At 45.1% G+C, this 15,280-nt stretch overlaps 1 protein-coding gene across 2 annotated transcripts in view; it reads left to right on the top strand.

Annotated features, from left to right (window-relative positions):
• LOC141937756 (metalloprotease TIKI1-like) overlaps nt 1–15,280 on the top strand; it is a 90,096-nt gene that overhangs the window by 54,383 nt on the left and 20,433 nt on the right. For both annotated transcript variants that reach the window (XM_074855871.1, XM_074855870.1), the window contains exons 3-4: nt 6,506–6,652; nt 8,824–8,998. In XM_074855871.1, coding sequence (XP_074711972.1) covers nt 6,506–6,652; nt 8,824–8,998 — 322 coding nt within the window. The remainder of the gene's footprint in view (nt 1–6,505; nt 6,653–8,823; nt 8,999–15,280) is intronic.

Below are 15,280 nucleotides of genomic sequence, written 5' to 3'. Positions count from 1 at the left end.
CAAAAGGCTATGTATTAATATGGTCTGTTACAAGTAAATGAGTTGCATTTCTTCCAGCAGTGCTGTAAGCAGTGTTCCTCTGATTCAGCATTATCTACCATCCTCCTGCATCAAGAGGAGGATGATAAATTCATTCACTGCTTCAAAAATGCCTGATAAATTATTGGTTTTTATAGCTCCTAGTTGGAGAAGGGGTGGCTTGTGTGTTCCTGTATAAATCTCAGATAACAACCAAAAACTTTAGAGTGTCTTTTTGATCAGTTCTGAAAAGACACACTGCAAGAATCTGGCACCAGATGTGCCAGGGTGAGTTTGTTGGCAGCAGACCAAAGATCTAATTCTTCACTGCCATTACCTCTGTCGGCATATGTGTATCTGATTTGAGGCAAACAGAGCCATCTAAATGCCTTGGTTGATTGTGCTAGAGAAGAGGTGCTATCTCTGCTTGTCATGTTGGCTTTTAAGAAAAAAAGCCATAAATAAAACCAAGCCCATGGGAAACTTGTAGCTCATAGGTAACCTAGAATAGTTTCCATTTCCTTTTGTTTCAGTGACTTGTACTGTTTGTCTCTTGTCCTCAGGGTGAGTCTGTCTCCTGACTCCTAGTCACCTTAATCCAATCTTTCTCACAAAAGTGGTCCAAGTTTGGGAAGTTGTTTCCTTTTCCTCTCTTCTTTGCAAAAGCTTGTTGCAGAGGCCGCAGGTAGCATCTCATCTGGTGCAACATCCTTGAAAGGACTTAGGCTCCTCTGAAGGCTGCAGATGATGGGTTAAATCTCCTATTGGTATCCTCAGCCTCTGCCAAAATCAGTCTTCTGCCTGTGTGCACAGGCTGGTGTTTGCAGGGCTCCTCATGACAGGTGGTTTCAGGCTTCCAGGCTCTAAGAATGCCAGTCCCAACTTTCTGCCTCAAAGGCAGCTTGAGGTGTGGGCACCAGACATCTAAGGAGCTACGTCACATTGGAGTGAGAAATCCAGCTTTCTTCTCAGCACTTGGCCTGCTGGACCATTACCATTACAAAAGAGGATTAGTGATTTTCATAGTCACAATGCCTTTGATTTGAGGCTCGCTTTGATTTGAGGCAGTAGTGTTCACTGGCCCAGAGAAGTAGTGGCCTCCTCCAGGTGAAGAACAAGGAGAGAAACATGCTTTTGAGGAGGAAGAGGGAAAGAATTGGCTGAAGAGGCTGAATGGAAGCTGTAATGGATGTAGTTAGTCGCTGGGAAGGGCCCAAAGCAGCCCATGATTCCTTAAGACAATTAAAAGCAAATTGTCCAGCTGAGCGATCCCAGAGCAAGGAAGATGCTCCCCCAGACTATAATTCAAGGGGCTGAATGGCCCTCAAAAACTGAGAGCAGATTGAAAAAAGACAGAAGATGAGGCAAATGATGGAACAGATGTGAGCGCTTTTGTTGGGAAGACTTGGAGGCTAGTGGGATGGCGATAGGCTAATTTGAGGAGCATAATGCCAGGTTCTTTTCATATGCAGAATAACACTTTGATCCAATGTGGATGAAAGTGCTGAAAAGTGGAGAGGATGGCAGGGGGTCTTTTGTCTTTGACAAAAAAGGCATCTGTCAGGCTCTAACCCCCTTTTCCCCACCCCCTTGGCCTGGCAGGCCACTCCAACAATGCTAGCAAAGGGGACAAGTGTCTCCTGACTGCTGAAGAAATCTCCAGGAGGAGAATGAGGCTTGCAGCAATACGTATACTAGAGAGCTTAACTGATTTTCTCCACAGTACAAAAAGAGAAGAGGGTTGGGGGAAGACAGAGAGATCACAGTGGAAATGGGAGGTAGGAGGAAAAAAATCCCTTTCTAATAAACTTCTAACTTTTGTTCTCCGAATACATCTTTTCAGGAGATGCTTTGATGCTAGTATGATTACACATACTGGAGCAGAGTAGAGTAGAGTTGCTGGTGGGGGGGAAGGTATGAAGTAAGAAAGAATAGTTTTGCAAGGAGGATGAATATGGAGTGATTTTTGTGGATTCCAACACAGGAAAGATTCTGGAATTAATAAACCAGTGCAATGCAAGAGATACCTGGAAGACAGATGTGTACTTTCTGTACCACCTGTTGGAGGAGCTCAGCTCAGCTCAGCACAAATTCTTGGTTTTGATTTCTAAGAAAAATTGACAATTTCTCTTCAACCTTTTCTTCTTTTCTGTTGTCTTCTTAGCTCCTTGGACTTGCTAGAAATGAAAGGACTGCAGGATTGAATGGAGCGCTAGGAAGATGAGCATTATTTGTGCCAAGCAAATAAAGCAGTTGCAGATCAGCTGCTGATCTGGTCGTTGCTTCTCGTGCTCTGTTGACTTTCTTCAGCTTTTCACATCTGGTAAACAAGACTTGGGTCTGATCTGTAGAGTTTGATGGCTGTGATCTTCCTTAAGTACCTCTTTGCACCTAGTCTGTTTTCTTTGAGAAATAATGACAGATAAGAGTTATCAACCTCTGAGTGAGACCCACCTTGGCAAATTAAATCCTTTAATAACAATAGGTTTAGGAATCTTCCTTCTCTTGAGATCCTAACAGTGTTTGTCCATTACTATTTACTGAAGATAACCTCACCAGGGCACAGCTTTAAGCAACACCTGGTACTGCAAACAGCTCCTTCCTCTTTACCCCCACACCCCTTCTCTTTCTGCCAGGGAGTTACAATTCCCCCAAGAAGGTATGAGTGATACAGAAATGGAGAGAAGCTATCCCATTCCTTTGAGAGTCTCTACACATACACTGACACCGAATCATAATCCTGTGTAGTTGTTAAGTAGGTGTGCCATGATTCCTCTCCAGCAGATGCCACTGTTCTGTTCAGACCAACTGATGTAGAGAGTATTTTTGGCAAAAGCATCTCCTGCCCTCCAGTGGTGCAAAACCTGATTAAATGAGTTACCATAATTCATATTAGGGAGGGCTGATTGTCAAGGACATTGATGCTCTTTTGATTTCTGCCCATTTGTCATATCTTGACTTTTCTTGCTCTCAGTGCTTGGATTGTGATTGAGAATGGTGCAGAAGGACTTGAGCTGCTACTGCTGTCATCAAAGGAGCTGAGACCACCTCTGTCCTTCACAACACCAACACGAAAGTTCCTTCTCTTGGTGGGCTTCAGGTGGTTCTTGTGTGACTTCTCTCTCAGGTGCTATGCACAGTGATAGGATGCAGGTCTAGATGCAAATGGGGAAAGACGTTGCTCATGGGGAAGTCTGACCTGGCAGAGAACATCCCTCTGTAGTCCTTCATGCCAAAGAAAAACAGCCCATTCAGTGCCACACAAACCCATTGACCAGGCTGTGGGGTCCATGGCAGCCTGCTGGAATCTCTGTCTGCAGGCAGTCATGGTCAGGATGGTGTGTAGGAGTCTCGGGCAGTGAGCCTGGACACTTTGTTATTTGAGGTGCAACATGAATCACCTCATTGTGAAAGGTCTTTTGTGCTTCTCCAGCTGGGCAGACAAGCCCTTCAGCTGCTCCCATCCTGAGATTTCTCAACATGTCCCACCTCCACACCAGGAAGAGGTACTCTTAGCTAAGACCAGAGAGCTGCCAAAGCTGCCTCACCAGGGCAGCTTTGTGTCATGCCAGCGGTAAGGTTAGAGATGTGAAGGTAGGGGGGGTGAGTTGCCTCTTTTCCTGTGTAAACATGTGCGGTATTTCCCCATAACTGCAGGTACTCATTGTGGTTTTAAACTGTGCTCTTGAGACAGATTTGTTTAGCCATTGGCAGTTACTGTTTGCTAGTTTCCTATGGCCAGTGGGTAGGCACGAGGAAGGAAGATGACTCTGTGGCTTGACCTGGCTGCTACGGTCCATGGCAGGTCTTTTTGGAGAAGTGACTGAATCTGTTTCACCTGAAGTACACTGCAAGGGAAGAGGAAAGAGATGTGCATGGAGAACAGGGTAGCGTGCAGAGCAAGTGACAGCAGGAGTGCAGGTTGTGTGAGAGAGGAAGGTTTGCTTTGTTGTCATGTCTCGCCCAGCAGGCTGGTGTTTTCTCCACAGAAGTCAGTTGCCTTCCACTAGTTTGTGTTTGGATAAAAATCAAATGGTTAAGAGTGCAAAGCCTCTTTGATGTGCTTACTCTACACTGAGGCAGAGCTCAGCTGGCAGACCAGCTCAGGAGACAGTCACAGGTTTTACCCCTGTTCTGTGGTCAGGGACTGTCTGGCCATTGTTTCAGAGTCTGGAGACTCTAGAAAGGGCCATACTGCTTTAATGATAAATTGTCCAAGTGAATGCTGGTATGGTAGTCAAATAACTTACAAAATAAGCCATTCCCATGGAAGTGCTTTTGGCTGTACTGGTTGCACATACAAGATTTTCCTGGCATAACGTAGCAGTCCTGGCTATAGAAGTCCTTCATTCTCAGCATTCATTTGGCTTGTTTCTCAGTGAATATGGTCTGGTCATTAACAGCCATTAGGGATTCTCTGTGTGGGAAGTGAAGCCAAACAAATGGAAAATTATGTCTTCAGAATGCAGTAAACCCCAGTCTGCATGCAAACTTCTGTTCAGATTTAAAGTGGTTTCAATTTAGTTTTGTTTAATTTACTTCCAAATTAAACAGAGGTCCTTTGCAAGGAGGCAACTGGTTAGTTTGATGTAACTTTCCTGAGTGTTTAGCTGCAGGTATTCTTTTAATCAGGTGCAGTTTGTACCAACAAAGTGAATTCTTGCCCTTTTTAAAAACATGAGGTGGGAGTGAATGTTGCTATTCATTAACACCCTTCCAGAACTAATGCTAAGTTATGTGCTTTCATATTCGGTTAAAAACAGAGTGGTTTGGATACAGACAGGCAGCTCTAATTGTAGTGCGGACAGTGTGATTTCAAGTTTGGTGGGACCTGCACCTTTCTGTAGGAGACGGATTGTTGTGCTGGGGAGGGAAAATTGCACCTGTTCATTCCCAGATCTGCTCTGTTCTGTAGATTCGTTTCACATAATCTCAGTGCATTAGGAATATGCTTACTCATGTGTGCGTTTCATAGTGTTGGTGAATACCTCCAGTTCCAGACTGCTTTTGATGGTGTTCGAGGCAAATATCCAGGAGGAGTTAATTACACAGAGCCCTCATCAGTCTGCAGAGTCACCAGAGCTTGGAAAATAACCCTTCCAAGAGTAAATTTTGAAATGTGTTTCAAGACCTCAGCAATATCTCTCACTTTACTTCCTTTAGACATAAAAAAAAGATAAGCCAGCAGATAGTAGGAAGGCTTGTTACAGTTGTCTAGTCTTGCTGTGCAAACCAGCAGTAGCTTGAGTAAGTGCTGTGTTCAGGAGAGATGGCAGTATTTTTCTTGCCACATGCTGATGGAGTGCTGCTGTCTGCGCAGGCGAGTAGCCAGCTCCACACTCCACCAGCGTGCCCACTGGCTTCCCATGCTCAGCTTGGGGAGTTTCTCCCCCAAGTCCTCCTTCCTTGGCTCCCTGCCTCTCAGGGGCTCAGTGGCTGCCTGCTGCAGTGGTTGGACCAGTGAGGGAGAGGTACAGAGGTGCTACATCATCTATTTGGCTTCAGAGGCCCCTGCCAATTGTTGCTCCAAACTACTCTCTTATGCCTTTTAAGTGGTGACCATCCTCATGGGTTGTGCGTTGCCATAGGCAGGCAGCAGCTGGAGTGGCAGCTCTCTCTGGGTCAGGTGCTGAGGCCGCAGCCCTGGGAGAGCCATACTGTGCTGGAGGTGGGGAAGCAGCCACAGCTGGAGGAGACCTCTGCTGATCTTCTCCCTTTCCAGTCAAGGGAGAAGCTCCCTGGAGATAAAGCTGTGGCAGACACATTGGTTCAGCTCGAGGTGAAGGGAATGGGAGTGTTTGCATTCCCAGGTGAACACCAAGGAGGAGGAGGGAGCACGGGCAGTGGCAGCCCCCATGCCTGCAGAGGCAGTCAGCCAGGGTAGAGTGCAGGGCCACTGCTCTCAGACTTTGCCTGCGGAGGGGGTGGCTTCTTGAGTCCCCTGACAGCTACCATCCTTCCCTGGCCTGCTCCAGAGAACCATTCCTGCCTGAAGTAAACGGGGTGTGTGGGAGAAGGAGACATGAAGCAGGAAACAACAGCATCAATGTTCCTTGTGGATGAGGAAGAAAGGGCAAACAAGGAGAAGCCATGCTTCATTTAAGTAGGTAGCTGAGGAGTTGTGGGGAGAGGAGCCTGTCAGGCCCTAGGGCTCTGTGGTGGTCAGGCAGACTGTTGTTAGGGGAAAAAGATTGCCCCTATTTCAGTCTGCCCCTTTGTATCTTCTGTATTAATCACATTGTGGGCAAAACCTCCTGGAGTTATGTGTGGTGAGTCAGTTCCCTATGAGCAGGCCCATGGGACCTGATGTGTGTGTATCTGCAGACCTGGAGGAGGCGCGGGTTGGCGATGCATGTACTGGCACGCTCAGAGCAGGAGCACCTTCAGAGGGCCCTTGGCAGGCAGCTGTATGTCAGTGACCTTCTCAAGGGGCGAGACGAGAACTCACCAGGAACTCTGTCTTTTCCTCCCTTTCCCCCTCCCTCAGGTGGTCTTTGCTTTGAATCAGACTCTCTTGCAGCAGGAGAGCCTCCGAGCAGGCAGTTTCCAGATTCCCTATACGACAGAAGACCTTATCAAGCATTACAACTGTGGGGACCTCAGCTCCATCATCTTCAACCATGACACTTCTCAAGTGAGTCTTGCCACCGCAGCCCTTGTACTATGCACATGTCCCTGTAGCACTAACCCCAGTCTCACTCATGCTCATCTCTCCTCGGGCAGGCCCTTTGCAGGTGAGGGCCAAGGGCACCTTGGTGGCTCCCTGGCGTGTCCTCTTTCCTGTGCCTCCTGTCCCAGGAGTCTGAACCACCTCAGCCCCGTCTTGCTGCACGCAAGCAGTGCAGGTGCACCTGGCTTTCCCTTTTTGACGAATGTCATGTTTGCTTTAGCATTTAATCCTTTGTTTTCTTAAAGATGCTGTTACACTAGCTTGGGTATGAGTGAACTTAGTGCCAATAGAGAGCAGCAGCAGGCTCTTTTGTGCAAATAGTGACAGAAATGCACATGTGACTTGGACACTTATTGTAAGGCTGGGCAAGTTGCAAGCTTTTTAATGTCCCCCATCAGTATGATTGTGAACTGTGGGCAAGGCCCAAAGAAGAGAAATGGAGTGAAACAAAGAAAAGATAAATTTAGACTGAATGTTAAGGAAAAGAAAATCTTCTGAGGCCTCACAGACTTGGTTTATGTAGATGGTTTCCTAAGCGGCACAGTGGAATGCAATGCTCTGATCTTTAAACCACAACAAAATGCCCATCAGGGACCAATTTGGCCTGTTTGGGCTGTTAGATTAGCCAACTTCGGACTGAGACATCAGGCCTCATGATTCTTGTCCATGAGGTACTGCCTGGCAGTCATGCACATCTATGAAAACATGGGCTCTAGTCTCACCTCACAGTGCTGAACAAGTGGGTGCTGGTACCAGGGCTTTCTTTCCCTGATGAATAACCATTTTCCTATGGCCTTTTGATATATACAGTGCAGTGCTGCGGAGCTGGAAATACTGTATACTAACCCTTGCTTCTCTGGCACTAAGCTTTGCGTGTGTGTTGTTACCTTCTTGTCCTACACACCCTTCAGCCTGCAGGTGCAGACAACCTGGTCATTAACACTGCTTAACTCTTACACAGTGCACTTCATTCATAGATTTCAAAGGAGGCCAGCACTGTAAGAGCATACAGATACTGCATCACTATTCTGCTAAGGTGTTACAGACTGCAGACAGCTGGCATTGCCTTGAGGTCCTTGAAGAGAACAGCTCTTGCTGAGACATGCATGTCTCCAAGGGAGCAACTGCCCTTTATTTACATGAGGGGCTCCACTGCAGGGCACTCTCCCTTACAGCAGAGCTGAGTAGTAATAGTCTGGAACACTATCAGTTTATGTTTTTAAGCAGAACTTCTCTGTAAATTGTATTTGACCCCATGCTTGCCCAGTAGATGACCCACTGTGGGCTAAGAACCCTTTGGAAACAGTCGGTAATAATCTCTGAGTGGCTCCAGAGCCTCTTCACCTGCTACAGCCTTGCAAGAGAAATCACCTGACTTAGTGGCTCTGCTCCCCAGAACCACCACTTGCAGGCCCCTTCTTTAGCACTCCCTGTTGCTGCAGTCCCCGAAGCTACTTGTCAAGAAGCCAGAATAGTTGCAACTCCAGACCCGCGTTTCTCTCTGCTAGCAAGAGGTCATGGTGGTGTGCAGCCACAGCTGTCCTGGGGGCCCCAGGGGAGGAAGCCATTATTTTAAAAGATACCTTGAGGACAGGGGAACTGGAGGTGGTAATACCTTCTTTCCTGGCAAAATCTGGCCCTCTTTCTTTTGGAAAGTTTGGGGACATTTTTGTTAACTAGTTCAAATCGCACAGTTGACAGCCTGAGGGCTCTGATACCAGTCAAACTCTCTTAGAAGAGTGTAATTCACATTACAGTTATGTCATACCTATGGCAATTTAAGGAAGAGGTATGTAGCTAAAGATAGCCAGGAGCAAATATTTACATTTTTCAGATGAGCAATCAGTATTTGGGATCTACAGTGTGGCAAACTGAGAGTATTTGTTGACTTTGCATCAAAAAAAGATGAGCTAGCTGGCTTATGAAATGATATGTTGAGAGAAATGAAGCACTATGCATATAGAAGTTTGCTGAGTCATTTTTTAGCTTTCTTTGTGTTTTGTTCTACTGGATGTGCCTTGAGAGACAAGGCAATTGCCACATTCAATGATGGAGCAAAATGCCCGTGCATGATGGATGCTTGTGAAATAAATGCCCCTTTCCTGAAGACTTTTTTTTTTTTTTCCCTACCTTAGGTCCCAAATTTTGTTAATGCTACGCTTCCAGCCCATGAACGCATTACTGCCCAAGAGATAGACAGCTACTTCCGTCAGGAGCTCATCTACAAGCGAAATGAGCGAATGGGCAGAAGGGTGAAGAACCTGCTGGAAGAGTACCCAGACAAGACTTTCTTCTTTGCATTTGGAGCTGGTATGTGATTGAGGTGCCCTTCAACCTGAACATATTCTTCCCACATCTGTTAGAAGCTTTTTACAAATGCTTGCCGCAGTTAAAAGAAGGGTCAGTACTTTTACCATGGTGGACACAGAACACAGCTTTGCCCTGATAGTTGTACCCTAGTAGGTAAACTTTTTCAGTGTAGGAGTCTGTGTTTCTTCAGTATGCAAAGAGCTCATGGTGTATGCACTGATTGCAGTATTTATTAGTTACAGACTCATTTGTTATATGCATAGCCAAAGATACTGAACCAACATTTTGTACAAACACAAAATGAACAGCTCTTAGACATACATGTTTATGGCCAACCAAGGCAGAAGGGTAGGAGAAATAGGGAGCTGAGATGAAAGGTAGCAAGTCGGAGGTTGCACCAGTGCTTGAATAACCTTTCAAGAACACATCCAGAAGAATAATATGCCAAATCGTGTGAATCTAAGGGGCTCAATAAATGCAAGGGAAGAGGCAAGGCACACTTTCATCATTCTATTCCTCCTGCAGCTCCTTACCTCTTTTACTGCACTTCTATGACTATAAGGAAATTGTGTCTGCCACTATTTTGGAGCAGAGCATTGGGCCCAGCTGGGGAAAACCTACTCCATTTACTGCCTCTTAGCGGCCAGCAGGAACCTATATGCACATCCAGCAGCACATCCAACCCAGTGAGGTTAACACCCACACTTCAGACTAGGGCTGCGTGGAGGGTGTAAACAGGATTGGTTTGCCATGACTCCTGTCCTTCCTCTAGCTCCAAGGAAGGGAACAAGTGAGTCGTGGTTGAAAAGTCAGGTTCTAATTACCAGAGAAGTATCACATTCCCTCCACCATGAACCATATCGGCCTTGAGAAATGGAGAGAACTGAAACTGGTGTCAGAATCTATGTGATGTTTTCTGGTCTCATTGGCTACTGCTTTAGTGAGGATGGAAGATCTGGACAAGACAAGGAAAATATTTATTTAAACACTCTAAAAGCATTGGTATTTGAAGTCTGTGAGGATCTCCTCACTTGCAGCAGGGAGTTGTGGTTACAAACTTAACAGGGGTCCTGTGTGTGAGGGCAGGGAGATAACAAAAGGTGGCTGCTAATGTTAATGCTAATGCTAATTCAGGCATACATGAAGATTGTAACATGCTATCCTCCTACAGTATCACTGCTCTGTGAAACTCCCTGTCGTGAAGGACAGTGAAGCAGATGCAGGTTATGTAGATTTGGTCATGTCTGTCTGTAAGATAAGACCAGGCCTTTGTTGTACTCTGCTGCTGGTGTTCTGATTGCACTTGTCCCCACTGGACTGATGTTCCTGACCAGCGCATATGTCAGCCCTGAGTGCCAATTTTGTCAGTTGCAGGTAGCTAGTCTTCTATCAGGAGACTAGTCGCAGATATTGGGCCTCCAGTAACTGGGTCACAACCGAACGACGAGCAGCCCATGCAAATGGACAGATGTGGGTGCAAGTGTCACTCTGAGTCTGCCCTGTTCCAGGAGCAGGATTCTTTGAGAGAAGAGAGCCTCTTCCCCTTCTTGCACACACACCCTGCATCCTAGCAGCTGCGCTGGACAAATCACATGTCTTTAAGATGCTTTTGTGTCATTTGTCTCCCCTCCCATCAACTTCCTTCTCTTCCCACTTTTCTGCCCCAGACCGTCTTCATTGTCATTGGTGTGCACAGCTCTGCCCCACAACCCAGAAGCACTGCAGGATCAGGGCAGATCCCTGTCCTTTCCAGTCTCTCTTGTTTTCAACCTTCATGACAGTCCTAAAACTCTTCCCAGGGTTTTTGGATTCTTGCTTTCCTCCTTCCTCTCATTTTCCTTTTCCCAGTTGCTCCCTTCTTTCTCCCAATTGCCTCTTCCAATAGAGCAGAGTTAGGATTCACCCAGCACCACTATACTGCAGCACTGCCTGGAGTGTTGGGCTTGTGTGAACACCCTTGATCTGTGTGTTATATGCACACGGCTTGATATCCAAGCACCAGGCGTGCTCTTCTCATTCTTTTCCATCATACTTTTGAATCCAGATAGGTTCCCTGTCTTCTCTGGCGACTCTAGATCAACTTCAAAATTGTCTCTAATTACACTCTGGCTTTGATACCAGTCCAGCATCTGTTCTCATCTGCTCTTCCAAAAGAGCTCTATTCAAAGGACAGTGCCAGCCTCGCACTTCTATCAGCACAATTCCTCATTATCCCCTTGTTTGACTGCATGGGGATTTCCTTTTTTAAAATTTGTTTCATATTAATTGTCTAAATGAGAAGTAACATCACAGGATATCATACAGAAAACAGATCGATTTCTACACAGTTCTGAGGTTTTCTGAGTGCACATTACAAATATGAGTGCAGGCTTTTATCATTTCGCAGCAAGCTAATTTAACCTTTTGTGTATCCAGATTACTGTATGTGATAGATGATTATGTGGAAGATTTATTTTTATGCCAGCAAGCAGTGAAGATGAACAAATGTCCTGTATTCAGTTTTGAGCATTGATTGAGTATTGTACTGCTGTTAATTACTGAAAAATGTTTCCAGGAAAGTGCTTGCACAAGGCAGGTTAGAATGAGCTGTAGAAGAAGAGAAAAAGAAAGGCTATAGGAATGGGACTAAATAATCACTTGTGGTTTTCCCTCTTCTGGCCATCAGTGACAAAAGTATCTCCCGGCTGTGGCTGATAAACTGCAGCATAAGGTTGTGTTAAAATGGTAGTAGGATATTGGAGGTTCTGCAGGTTAGAAGGGGGAGAAGACTTTTAGTTGTTCCATTCCAGATTTTTTCACCCTGTATTTTTAAATTTTAAAAGCACTAGGTTTTTTGTAAAGAAAGTTCCATTTTTCCCATTAACCTAACACCACTGAAAAAACACTTTTATCACCAGTTATAGCCAAACAAAGTCATGGTTTGTGGGTGACTGCAGTATTACAAATACTCCCTCTTGCTATTTAAACTATTCTTTGTATTTTTATTTTAAGTGGGAGAAAATCAGAAAAGGTTGTTGATTTGTTTTTTATTCCAAGTAGATTGATGTGGTTTAGAGATGTGTAATTCTGCAAAAAAAAGCTCCTATCCAGGTCTTAATACAGCTGCAGGACTATAGAAGTTGATTTCTTACATGGAACTACAGGTGTTGATTTGGTCTGTAATATATTTGATCATTAGATCCAGCGTATGTTACGCTTTTACTGCATTTTAACAGATCAGACAAACTCCCCCTATATTCTGTTGAACATAGTTTCACAGTCAGAGCTCATTTCTGGATCTATTTTTGTTTGGAAGTAATTTAAGCTTGCACAAAAGTGGAGAGCCAAAAAATAACAGATTTTTCTGAAATTATCCAAAAAGCTTTGCTTCTGACCGAAGTGCAAATATGGAAAGTTTCAAGCCAAAATAACTCTATTTGAGGGAGAGGAAGGTACAGAAAAGGAAGAGATGGTAATGCCAGCAGCATTCCAGTAGATTCAGTAAGGATTTTGTCCTAATAGTGGACAGGTCTTTTTGTATGGTGGCACTAGAGTTACAAGCCAGACATGCTTCCTGTAGCCAGTGAAAGAACTTGTGAAATAAAGCCAGCTATAATCTTTCACAAGCAGTCTTCTTTCTATATGCATTTTTAATTTCTGTGAACGGTAAGTGGAGAGTTCAGGATCTGAATTGTAAGCCAAAGTAAGTGATGGTGCATGTGATTCCATAGACAGCCAGCTAGATAACACTATAGGTTTCTGGTTTATCTAAGAGGTATACATTGACATAAAGAGGGCTGCATTGTCCTACTGTGCTGTGGAGAGTTTTACCACTTGTACAGGTCTTACAAAGGTGCTGCCTGCTCACTAAACCTTCACAGAATCATGGGAAAGTTGAGGCTGACAGGCACCTCTGGAGACCTGCTCAGAGCAGGATCATATAGAACAGTTTTCCTAGGACTGAGTCTGGTCAGGTTCTGAGCATCTGCAAGGATGGAGACTTCATCCCTCTCTGGGCAACCTATTCTAGTGTTTAACCACTCTCACAGTAAAGAAGCTTTTTCTTATGTTTAAGTGGGATTTCCTGTATATCAATTTGTGATCATTGCTTCTTGTCCTTTCATATGTCACCACTGATAAAAATTCTGCTCCGTCTACTTTACAGCCTCTTAGCAGGTATTTATACATCGATTATACTCCCCTGAGCTTTCTCTTCTCCAGGCTGAACACTCCTAGCCCTCTCAGCCTCTCCTCTTACAACAGATGTTTTAATTGTTCATGACCTTTGTGGCCCTTTGCTGGACTCCCTCCAGTATGTCCACACCTCTTTTGATCTGGGGAGCCCAGAGCTAGACACTGGACCCCGATGTATGTCACCAGGGCTGAAGAGTAGGGAAGGATCACCTCCCTCAGTCTGCTGGCAGTGTTGTTCCTAATGCAGCCGAAGAGATCATTGCCCTTCTTTGCCACAAGGGCGCGTTGTTGGCTCAAGGTCAACTGGATGATCACCAGGATACCACATCCTGTTCTGCCATGCTGCTTTTCAGCCAGTAGGTGCCCAGTCTGTCCTAGTGCCTGGAGCTGTTCCAGCCCAGGTGCAGGACTTGGTTTGCTGAACTTTATAAGCCAAGATTGCCTCATCATAAATCCATACTGACCACTCCAAATAATCTGCTTATCCCTAACACATTTAGAAATGGTTTGCAGGATAATTTGCTCCATTGCCTTCCCCAGGAATAGAGATGTGGCTGACCAGTTTGTAGTTCCCCAGATCCTTCTTATGCCCTTTCTTGAAGATAGGAGTGATACTTGTTTTCTTCCAGTCCTCAGGGACTGTCCCCAGTTGCCATGACCTTTTAAAGATAAACGAGAGTGGCCTTGCAGCGACATTGGCAAACTCCCACAGTTCCTCTCGGTGTATCCTCTTGGAACTTGTACATGTCTGGTCTGTTTGAATGTTCCTTAACCTGAGCCTTCTCCACCTAGGGTGAACCTTCTTTGCCCTGGACTTTCCCTCCAGTCACAGGAACATGAGATTCCTGAAGGCTGGTTATACCGGTAAAGAAAGTGACAATGGCACTAAGTACCTTGTCCTTTCCCATATTCTTTGTCATCAGGTCTCCTGCCCTCTTCAGCACTGGGATGACATCTATCTAGTCTATGTTTTACTGCTGAGGTATCAGTAGAAGCATTCCGTGTTTTCCTTGATGTTTCTCACCAGATTCAACTCTAGGTGGGCTTTGCTGCATGGTCACTTTTATTCCAGGATGAGCATGGCTTGTTTGCTTTAGCTTACACTACAGTTTCTGTTGAAGGGGCTAAAGAATAAGAGAGGGAAAAAAGAGTGGTTGAGGGGGTTTTTTTATGCAGGAGGAAGCATACTTAGTGGCATGAGATCCTGACTTTATTATGACAGGCAAGGCCTCAGGTGAAGACAGAGTTTTTAAGAGCCATGTTTAGATTCCTTCCAGGCTCTCCTGCCTCTTTGAACAGCTGAGAAACTCCAGAAGTTCCAGCTCATGAATAAGAAGTACAGGGGGATCTAAGGTGCCTTATATCCCCGTGGATGAAATGATTGACTTCACTGAGAGATGCTGACTGATGTGACAACTTCAGAAGTTGGCCCTCTTAATCTTGTGAGCACTGGCAAATCCCTTTTTCTGTCAGAGCTCTTTTTTCTTTGCTGCTCCTGAAAAAAAGCATCATTCTGAGGCTTTAAAATATAGTGGATGTTGGCAAGCCACCATTAGCACCAAGAAAAGAAGGATGATGGTGAAAACTTCTTCAGCTACCATTTCTTCTAATTACTAAAGGAAATAATGAATGTGTTTATGTAGCATTACTCAGACTGTATGGATTCAGACCTCCAGGGACTTGCTGTTTTTTTCCCAGTCTTTACTCACCCATACCCCCAAGACCCCTCAGAAAGAAGAATTGTTATGAGCAGACTGATGAATCAATATCCAAATTAGCAATCCAGCTAAGAGCTCCAGATCTTAGTTGTCTTCCTCCCAGCAGCTGAGTCAACTGATATCGCTAAACTAAAATTAACTCTTGGATGGTTGATGCGTGATCCAAAAACATGCAGAAGAAGGATTTGGACATTGTAGAAGTGTAATTGACCCTGTCTAAGCTAAAGATGGGTGTGTAGCCTATCATTTTAGCCACCTGGACAAGGAAAAGAGAGAACACACTACAACCTATGGTTACCCCAGAGTCTGCCACAGTCCACCAAATGGTTTCCTCCAACTTCTCTAGATTTTGAGGCAGGGATGTGGGGCACTGATCAGTTGTGTCAGGTGC

The sequence above is a fragment of the Strix uralensis genome, chromosome Z (assembly GCF_047716275.1).
Source record: "Strix uralensis isolate ZFMK-TIS-50842 chromosome Z, bStrUra1, whole genome shotgun sequence".
Taxonomy (NCBI): Eukaryota; Metazoa; Chordata; class Aves; order Strigiformes; family Strigidae; genus Strix; species Strix uralensis.
The sequence above is the reverse complement of the archived record's forward strand: the minus strand, read 5'-3'. Positions and strand labels throughout refer to the sequence as shown.